The 10,353-nt window shown below is 34.2% G+C and overlaps 2 protein-coding genes across 3 annotated transcripts in view; both read right to left on the bottom strand.

Annotated features, from left to right (window-relative positions):
* Window positions 1-5,497: 5,497 nt before the first annotated feature.
* LOC118743654 lies at window positions 5,498-6,395 on the bottom strand. Its single transcript, XM_036476418.1, has one exon. The coding sequence runs from the start codon at window positions 5,903-5,905 to the stop codon at window positions 5,699-5,701; it is 207 nt and encodes a 68-aa protein (XP_036332311.1). The 5' UTR covers window positions 5,906-6,395; the 3' UTR covers window positions 5,498-5,698.
* A 3,484-nt stretch (window positions 6,396-9,879) lies between these two features.
* Window positions 9,880-10,353, bottom strand: part of LOC118743653 — a 7,816-nt gene continuing 7,342 nt past the window's right edge. The window contains exon 3 of one of the 2 annotated variants that reach the window (XM_036476417.1): window positions 9,880-10,344. The gene's annotated coding sequence lies outside the window, so the exon portion shown is untranslated. The remainder of the gene's footprint in view (window positions 10,345-10,353) is intronic. The other variant, XM_036476416.1, reaches the window with a different exon arrangement.

The following is a 10,353-nucleotide window of genomic DNA, read 5'->3' as shown; positions in this document are numbered from 1 at the left end:
CTAATAGAAACCAATCACGACCACTTTTCATATAGTAGAAGCATGAAAACTAAGATATTTTAAAAAATCCGCTCACTTATTGCTTATAGTCTAAGAATTTTATTTCTTATAGTATCATTGCTATGTGTTTCGTAGATAACTTGCGTCTTGAAAATCTTCGAAAGATTTAATTAATTAACAAACGTTTAAAGTTTAGTTTGGCTTTATGATTTTTTATGAATAGAAATATTTATGAATATCCGTAAATCAATAAATACGGTTAAGTTAGAGATGATAAAAAACTATTTATTTCAAAACCACCTTAGCGTCGGCATGTAAGGGCAGTTGTTGTCCTTTTAGTTCCGTTCCCCTTTTATAGCTTGAAATGACCACATCACTTAATTCCATATAAGAAATGCTGAAAGCGGCCATGATTTCGAAGAATATTTCCTTATAAATATTTTAAGGAGGTTTCTCAAGATGCGATGTTGCTTTGACCAGGGCTTGAACCCTGGCCCTGCAGAGTGGTAGCACGCGCTGCTAACCACTACACCACAGCGGCTACAAATATATATATGTATATATGTAGTATATATGTACATACATATCTCGCGTCAATTATCTTTAATTTTAAAATTTTGAAATCTTCGATTGCCTAAACACTAGTCAAAAGGCAGAAGACGTTCGATTACATAAGGGGTATTCTCTGAGCCCTTGCACGGTGCACAGATTGCACGGATTGCACGGCAAAAACCGGTTTTCGTATGGGACAGCTTTGCAAACCGTGCAATCCGTGCACCTTGCAAGGGCTTTGCAAGACTCAGAGAATACCCCTATACATTTCAAATATATATATTTTTTTAATTGCCAGACATTCGCCCCAATCGCACTGCTTGGTCAGCAGCTCGAACATTGACTAGAACATTGTTTGAGAGATTTTTTGTTCTATTACGTTCGCAAAATTAATAGAATTATTTGTTTCCCTGCATTGATCTATATGACCTCACCCACTTTTGTGTTAATGGAATTATATACGCTACAAACATTCATAAATAAATACTACATACATATGTATATGTATGTACGTCGTTGTATGCCTATTGAATTTAAGTGACAGCATTCTTGCAACTCGAAGAATTCCATACATTTAACTCGGTAAAATACTTTTATATGTACATATGTAGCTATTGAAAAGAAAGTGCATGTATTAATATTACCCCTTTTCAAGGGCACGTGTAAATAGAAATTTCTTTTTTTCCCCTCAAGATTACTTCTCCTAACCTTGGTTGGGAGAGGTGATCCCGACTAGTCTGTAACCTTTGGTTAGACAATGATTTGAACCTAGGTCCTACCTGGTGGAATTGCAAACCTCTGGCCACTTGGCTTCGGCGGCGATATAGTGCGGGTGTTCTCAGAACCGAAGTTGTGAATCGAAGTTTTTCGCTGTTTTTCTGGTTAACTTTTTCGTTGAAGGCGCTGCCATTCTGAACTTCATAGATTAGTTTTTTTTCATATTTACAGAAAACCAAACAAATTAACAATATTAAGTACAGCAATTATTTCAGTTTTAATAAATAAAAATTAAAAAATATAAAAATTATAGTCATATGTGGGCTGTAACAGGCCCATTTTCCGAAATTCCAAATAATGTTATTTCTTTTCAAGGTGTTGTTGTTAGTATCAATTTTGAGTAAATTAGCGTCCTTAAATTTTGAAACATTGAAGTTTAAAGCATTTCTAAAATTTACCGTTATATGAAAAGTGGCCGTAATTTTAGTCCGATTTCTATAACTTTCAACGATTTCCTTCTATGTGTCAAGCACAATAATCTTACCGAGTTTGTTACATATTGGGCGGTGCCACGCCCATTCTCCAAAATTGTATCATACACGTACTGCTAGCTAAACAATTATTGCAAGCGCTAATTTTGAATGAATAAGCTTTAGTATTTACTGATTTATCGAAGATTTCGTATTTCTCTAAATTACCGTTGTATGGGATGTGGGCGTGGTTATTGTCCGATTTTAAAAACTGTGTCAAGTTTGGGAGAAATTGGTGGAGCGGTTACCAAGCCATACATATGTAATCATATGTGGGCGTGGCTACGTCCATTTAGTAAAAATTTATAATATTCCTATTTTTCGTCTCAAAATCATTGTAAATGTCAATTTTGAGTGAATAAGCTTCAGCAGTTACTAAAATATCGCAGTTTGAGATTTGCTTATATCTGAAATGAAGAAAATAAACGTATTCAACCGAAAAAATCAGCAACAAGAAATTTGTTCAATGTAAACAAATAATATCACACTATTATTTTTGAAAGTATCAACCATGGCATTGTTAATATTAAACAAAAATTACCTTATTCATAAAAGCGCCCTACAAAATTACTATTCTTCTCTTTTTCAGCTTAAAAACACACAGGCAATGATGTTCTTAAGAATAATTTAAAATATATTTTAGGCTCCGTCGAGCATGCAAAATGGATTGCTTGACACATGAACAGCGAAAATATATGTTTCAAACTTTTTAAAAAGTTGAACGCATACTGTTCACTCAGGTCAAAAAACGAAAGAAAACATAACTTCTATTGAAGTAACGGTATCTACATTTATTTCTATACCTATCTCGTTCTCCAGGTATTAGATTTTCTTAGAAGGAAAGTTTATTTTCACTGTGCGCCCCTACTTGGAAACTCATTGCTTATCCAGGTCAGACCGAACATCACTTAGTTTTTCTTTTGTTTTCAACTCCCTGTTTGTAATAATAATAATTGTGCTTTTTGTGCTGATGCTGACATACGTACATATCTGTGTTCGTATGGCTGGCTTTAGTATAAATCGGCATTCACAGCATACGATTGCGAATTACTCACTGGCGTTGAGCCGTTGAGAACTTTTGGCAAATAAACGTGCAAGAAATAGCTCCGATACTAGCAAGTCAATATTCTTATTAAGTCTCATCAAAAAATTCTTTGTCGTTTAAAGAATAAAGGGAATGCCGCATTATACTAAAGCCGGCCTTTCGACATAAGCTACTTTTCCATACGAACCAAGATATGTATACCGTAACTAATTAAATTAATTCTTTGATGACGATTAACCTTCTTCATATAACTTTTGTATGAAGGTGACATCAGCAGCATTTCTTATTTTTTCGTGGGCGTGAGCTTCACATTTAAAAATTTTACCTACATATGTATATCTTCTTTATTGACATTATTTGTACTAACATACATACACATATATACATATGTATACGAGTACATACCAGTACGTAAAAACAAACGAATCAATTGTTTTTGTTTCGGAGCATTACTCGCATAATATTCGCATTTAAAAAATTTTAAGAATTAATTTTTATTGTTGGCGAAGAACAATGCTTAAGAGAAGCATTTTCGTTGAATGAACAGGATTAAGTGCGAATATTAAAAGAATCCAAAATATTTCAAAACTGTAATGCCCTACACGTAACCATATAACCTAATTACAAGTAAGCATATGTTAGTATAAAAATCTCGCATACCTGGCGTCGAGCACACTATTCTAAATAAGTAATATGCAAGTGCAAATATATTCATGTACAAAACACGTGCTATATTAAATTATAAGAATTTCTCTATTTCAACAGTGTTGTTGAGCTTTGTATCACTATTTGTTTTTAGGAAAAAATTGACGCAAGTTCTCTTCTGACTTCAGTAGTAGTCGCACCAGTGCTATGACTTTTGCTACATTTGAGGGATTCACAACGGTGCCGTAAGTTTCGCATTGTTGTATGTCGTAAACTTTAAACGCTCAGAGAACCTTAATCCACAACCAACTATTTTTTAACACTACGAAAATTCATAATATGACTTTGTTGGTATTTTGCGAATCCCCGTAATATACTTTTAGGCGTTTAAAGTTTACGACAACAAACAATATGACACTTACGACACCGTTGTGAATACCCCAATTGTGATAGATTTACCAATTTGTTGGCTATCTACCACACAAGGTCTGAAATCCTCCTCATACTCAGTTTTTGAGTAGTTTTATTATTGCTAGTAAACATTTTTAAATTTTTAAAAAAATTTCCACAAAAAAACTGCAGAAAACTTCCACAGTATGTTCGAAAAATGTTGTACTATATGTGGAAGAAAGAACGCGACACTGCCAACAAAAAAAAAATCAAAAATAAACGCGATGTTTTAGAAACTTCAATCTTACACTTTATTATCTATGTATACATACATGAAATCTGCATATCAACATTTTTTCTAGAAATTATAAAAAAAGTCTGGAATTTAGATAAAACTTTTCCGATTTTCTTCGAACAAAGTTTGAAACCAGAATTCGAGGATGCATGCGTTAAGGCGGTTGTATATTTAAAGTCCTTCATTGAAAACTAAATTTGGTGACAGGTAATAAGATCAAAGGAAATAAGGTCAATTGACTTTATTTCCCACCCTGGTGCGAAATAAAGTCAATTGACGTTATTACCTTTTTAAAAACGAAATAAAGTGCATTGACATTATTTCTCTTTCAAACATTAAATTTGCTTAGCTTCGCGGCGGCCCGCGTTAGCGCGCCACACCACGCGCGCCGCGCTCGCGCTCCGCGTGCCCCGCGCGTCCGGCACGCACACCACGTCACGCTACGCCGCGGCCCCCCTTTGCTTGTATTGCTGGAAACGCATTATTCTACACAAATGCATGCACTTACCTTGCCTGCAACAAGATAGTGATCTCAGTCGATGTTTAGGCCTCACAGTGTAAATCCGAAACACTTGAAGCGTGCCTTCCATCTATCACAACATGATCGACTTTGTATCATGTTTTTCGCTTCGGAGCCATGTATGATAAGGGATATTTTCTTACTGAAACCAAGGGCTGAAAGCCTCAGAACAACTTGAACGAAACTTGAACGAAAAATGATGCCGCCTACAGGGCCACCCTGCGATCCAGCGCATCGCGAGCCATGTTGGACCGTTATAACGAACTGAAGAGGGAAGCGGTATGTATTTACCGCAAAAGGAAGAGAGAGGACGAAATATGTACGTGAGTGCGAAGAGCTTGAAATGCTAGCCGACAGGAAAAACGTCGAAAATTCTACCAGAGGGTTAGGCGACTTACGGATGGTTTCAAGACCAGGGCGACCTCTAGTTAGAACAACAATAGCGATTTAAAAATAACATATTACAAGTTTTGCATTTTACTAATGCATATTTTTGTATGTATGTGCTGCTTTCGCAAAGGTCGAAAAATATATCCATGCCAAATAAGGATCATGTTTCAGTGCTAAAAAATAGGATAATTCAAGAAGGTTTTAAGATCTGTTAGTTTTTGTGGAAAAAAAAAACTACCGAACTATTCTTTGTTCCGTATTCGGCTGCCGTAAATATGGTACCCGTGCCTATGCATACGCGATACGGTCTAATGTACATACACGCATAGCTACAAAGCATTCTTCTATTGAATTGCAAAAATTACTAAAATTTCAAAAACGTTCTCATTATGCTGTTTTTGTTTACATTTCATTTATTTATTTAGATACACAGGTTTAAATGTAATAAAACTAAGGGTCAATTACAATATAAAATAGAATATACAAATTGTTGAAAGCGTTCAGATAAAACATAATGTACATACATATGCACATACATATGTAAGTATGTAGGTACATACATATATTCGAGTACTTTGTTTTAATTAATTTTCTATCAGAGGCCAGAAATCAGTTCAAAGTTGCGGTCGCCGATAGGTGCCCAAATATTCACCGCACTCGGCGCAGTAATGACGTCGACTGAAGCAGCGCAATATTGGTCGTAGCATCACCGTTTTAGCCGTGGCCTGACAATAGGGACAAGTGACCTCGTGTGGTTGTGGACCCACAGCGAAGTATGTTGGCTGTGGGACGATTGGCAGCTTCTGTTGTGGTTGAACCATAATCTGCTGTATGACAGACAAAACTGAGTTTGGAAAAACACAACGCGTTAGAGCGTGAAGGACAGAAATATACTAATAGATTCTCGCTTTGTATAATTGTAATTTTATGTACGAATTCAGGTCAAATTCTAATCCAAGTATATTTAATTTTTTTAATCGTTTCGGTTTTGTGAAAACCAATCCGCCAACCGCAAAATAAAAATAAATAATTATGTACGTGTAACTTTCCGAGCGATCTGCTATAGACTGATTCTCTAAAAGCGAGCAGCTGAGCGCAACCAGCTAGCAGCCACCTTTATGTGGCAACAGATTCGTACTCGATTGGTTGTGTGACTGCCCATTTTCGAAAGTTAATGTGCCCACTTGTCGCTCAAACGCTCCGGCAATAACCGCTTCTACACACATGTGTATACAGTAGTTAGTATGTACATATGTGCATCAACTATGAAATTGTAGCAGCAGCACCGCAAAACACTGATGAGCAATCGGCTAACAACCGGCAACGACTCATCTCAAACGGTGCCCAGAAGGCAGGGGTTCTACTCTGCGGCATAAAATGAAAATTCTATTCACCGGACCACCCGCCGAACTGATTGCCAACATTCGCATACATTTGTGTTGCTATTTTTATGCCACCACAAACAATATGAAAACAAAGCGAACACATATCTAGGCGCGCAGAAAAATTTTTGGTCAAGAATTAATACTTATAAAAAACGAAAAGTGATGAGATTTAAGATTCTCAAGTAAATAGCACGCACCACCAGGATTTCCAAAAAATATTAAAAATTTTTGGTCCAAAAAATATTAAAAATTTTTGGTCCAAAAAATATTAAAAATTTAAGCTCTCCTCCTCCTTGGATTTTTTAAATGGAAAAACAGAATACCCGTATTTTTTGTTAAAAAAACTTATACTTAGAACTACCTCAAAGCCCATGAAGTTTTCTCTTCTCGTAAGAATGGTATGCAAACCCTGTTTCTCTTTAGCAGACTTCCCAAATACCCAATTGTTTATTTAAATTATTATTAATACTACCGATTTTTTATGGTGGAATCCATTGTACCTACAATAAATAAATGGTTCGTAATAAAAAATTGTTAACAAATAATTGGGACTTTTTTTTGGAAATCTCCTGAAGAGAAGCAGAGTTTTCCGATCGAATAATATTGATTTTCAATAGCTCCATACCATTTCTACGATAATGTGTTTTTTCCACATAAAGTGCATGGAAAACTTCATTGGCTTTGAGGTAGTTCTTTAAAATATGTTTTATTAATTAATCGTCTACCGACACATTTATATTCAATGAATCCAAGTCGTATTCCGCCACTGTATGGAATCTCAAGGCACCGCTCTTCACAGGCTTTTCTACTTCTTTCTGAGCATGCTTAGCCTATTCTGGAGTTATAAATAACTTTGGTCCAATGGTTGTAAATACGAGAGTAAGAGATATACCCCTGAAAATGTATACCGAAATGGTTAGAACGCCGAGCTGAGTATGATGTATTAGTTATTGGTCGGAACTGGAAAAATTGGGTCGCTATAAAACACATATGTATAGTTTTAGGTTAGGCTAGTCAACTAAAATTTATCCCCTAGTGTAGCGAAGAGAGTGTGTGGATGAGTCGCCTACTGTTTCGGCCGTGAAAAATCATAAGAATGCTGCCAACTTTTTAATTTTTTTATACCGAGATTCTTGTTTGAGTTCTATCAAATGGTTATCACATTGGCAACGTAGATTTTTAAAGCGAGAAATACAATAACTGGAAATTTTCATGAATATTGCTTATGCTGATTTTTCGTGACCCAATTTTGTTAACTCACACGAGGAGAAATCAACTAACCGGGCGCTCATATCCAGAAAGTGCTGTCTTTATGCTATACTTGCGTCTAGGAATCCATTTATATGGTCGCACGAACCCAAAGCAATATTTAAAATTTGGATTTTTTTTAAGTTCATAATAGGTCGAAAATAAAAACTAAATTAAAAATGTTATTCTTGAAGGTTCGTTGTAACCTCCTCTTGGAATTCCAAGTCCTCGAAAATCCTAGTTCCGTTTGCGATGGTCGTCAACGTGTGGGGAGGCAGTTATCCGAGGATTGTTTTGTCTTTTCACTGGAAAGAGTTTTCATGTAGCGGGTCCCAAACCCAGCGCACAACCATTGCTGAGGTGAATTGTTTAGCAATCGGAGACACGTTTACATAGCGAGTCGGTTCCTCCAATACTGATGCCCACTTGCAGCTGCATCTACTTACGGTTGCCAGACGTACTGATTTTATCAGTGCGGTAATGATTTCACAACTCTCATACTGATTTTATTCATTTCTTTAATCAGTACACTAATGTCCTGATTTTTCAAAATTTGTACTGATTTGTACTGAATTTTCAATTATGAGAATTAAAATTTAAAATAGGGGCTTCCCACCAAGCTTGATACTTGGTAACTCAGTGTTCGGTAATATTTCCCCCATGTATTTATCACGCCTACGCTGTAATCCGTCGTAGATTCGATTTTGCTACGAATCGTAAAATTGGTATGCTGAAATCCGCGTTGTCGTATCGTAATTTCGAAATTCGTAGACCATCTTCGAAATTCGTAATGTTGGTATCCCTAAATCCGATGTAGCTGTAATTTTTATGTATTTGTCGGAAATTTTGTACGAACAGCAACTCGTAACGGATTAAAAGAAATTGATTTAAAATATCAATAAAATAAAGTGTGTAAACGCAAAAATATATACATATGTATGTAAGTTGAAGTGTACAGTAAAATTGTTTAGTACAGTGCAATTACATCGCCAGCAATATCTTAATTACAATAAATTGAATTTTATTGAAAATTAAAAGGTTTATTAATGTTTAAAAATGCAATAAAAACTAAATAATTGGTTTAAAACGCTCTCTTCCCTAACAAATCTAGTTCAAAATTAATATTTTGTATAACTTTGGAGTAAGTTTTTTTTCATTTGGCATAAATATTTCCAATAACAAAGCCCTAAAACGGCATATTTCTGCTTTTTTCGAATTTCATAGCCCCTAAGTATATACATTTTTGAGCTTAGACAACCAAATTCAGAGATATTTTTTAGAGAATACGCCTAGAATAAATTTATATCTCAAACGGTTCCATAGTTATAATATTTTTAATGAAAACAAATTTATTAACCTGTTATTTACATCGGAAATTTCAAATGCCGACCGACATCTTTTACAATTAGAATAAAAATTTGTCCAAATAGGAGAATTTTCTGTTCAGTAAATAGGTACTTTTAAGACCATAAATTCATTAGGTTTGTAACTTTGGATCAACCTAATATGTATGTTTCTCATTGCAAACTGTTTTCGGATCAAACAAAAAAAAAATACAACCGCCTCTTTCGAAGGTCATTTGAAAGGTCTAGCCAATTTTTTTTATCCAATCATTCTATCTCTCCTGAATTTTCAAAATGTCAAAAAGCTTCGAAATACTGTTAAACTTATTTCGATAGTTATTCTCGTTCTCGCTATATACATGTTATGTATCTATAAGATTTTGCCTCAAAAAAAGTTCAATTTCCACACTGTGCTAAGTAATTCAGGTAGAGAAAACTTTCATTGCTACACTCTAAAAAGTGCATGTAAAAGTAGTAATAAAAAGTGTTTATTTTTCAATCAGAATTTGTGTAAATATACGAATAAGATGTTCAAGATTGGACTTTTGAGCATGAGATGTCAAAAATGTGCACATACATATATGCATGAAATGGTAAAAACTGCAAACTTTTTGAATGCAATAATTGTTTACTATTAATAAACATTAAGTGCGCATATTTAATCAATTTTAAACATTTTATGCGTAATTGTATTAACACGGTGTGTAAATTTGCACAAATTAAGTAGGGCAAAAAGTTTTTTAAGTGTATTTATTTACTCTGTTCAATATAATAAACTATAATAAACTAAAAAATAATAAAAAAAACCACAAATTCGTACGAAGAACGATCGATGGCAAACGTATATATGTATATATTTATTTCATAAAATTATTGACCATCTTGCCAATCCAAGACAAGAGAATTAATAAAAAAAATTGTCTTTCCAAAACATTTTTACAATATACATATTAATCGTGCATGTAGACTTATCGGAGTATTTAAATGTGTATTTTTAAAAGCTTAGTACATAAAGTTTATATTATTTTTTTCAGAAATATATATACTATATATGTACATACATATATATCTACATATGTATGCCTGTATGTACGTACACAAATATAGTACATTTACGTGTTACATTTATTCACGTAAATATTTGCAATACATTTTATACCAAAATATAATTTTTTTATTTATATTTATTTTATGTTCTTATTATCGAGAGTTTTCTTGAGAAAGAAAAAGTGGCAAAAATTTATGATTTTTTCGTCATTGGCCTTCTTGGCTGTAAAGGAATACATGTGTAGT

Source organism: Rhagoletis pomonella, unplaced genomic scaffold (genome assembly GCF_013731165.1).
Source record: "Rhagoletis pomonella isolate Grant_MI unplaced genomic scaffold, Rhpom_1.0 Rhpom_scaffold_00007, whole genome shotgun sequence".
Classification (NCBI taxonomy): Eukaryota; Metazoa; Arthropoda; class Insecta; order Diptera; family Tephritidae; genus Rhagoletis; species Rhagoletis pomonella.
The sequence above is the reverse complement of the archived record's forward strand: the minus strand, read 5'-3'. Positions and strand labels throughout refer to the sequence as shown.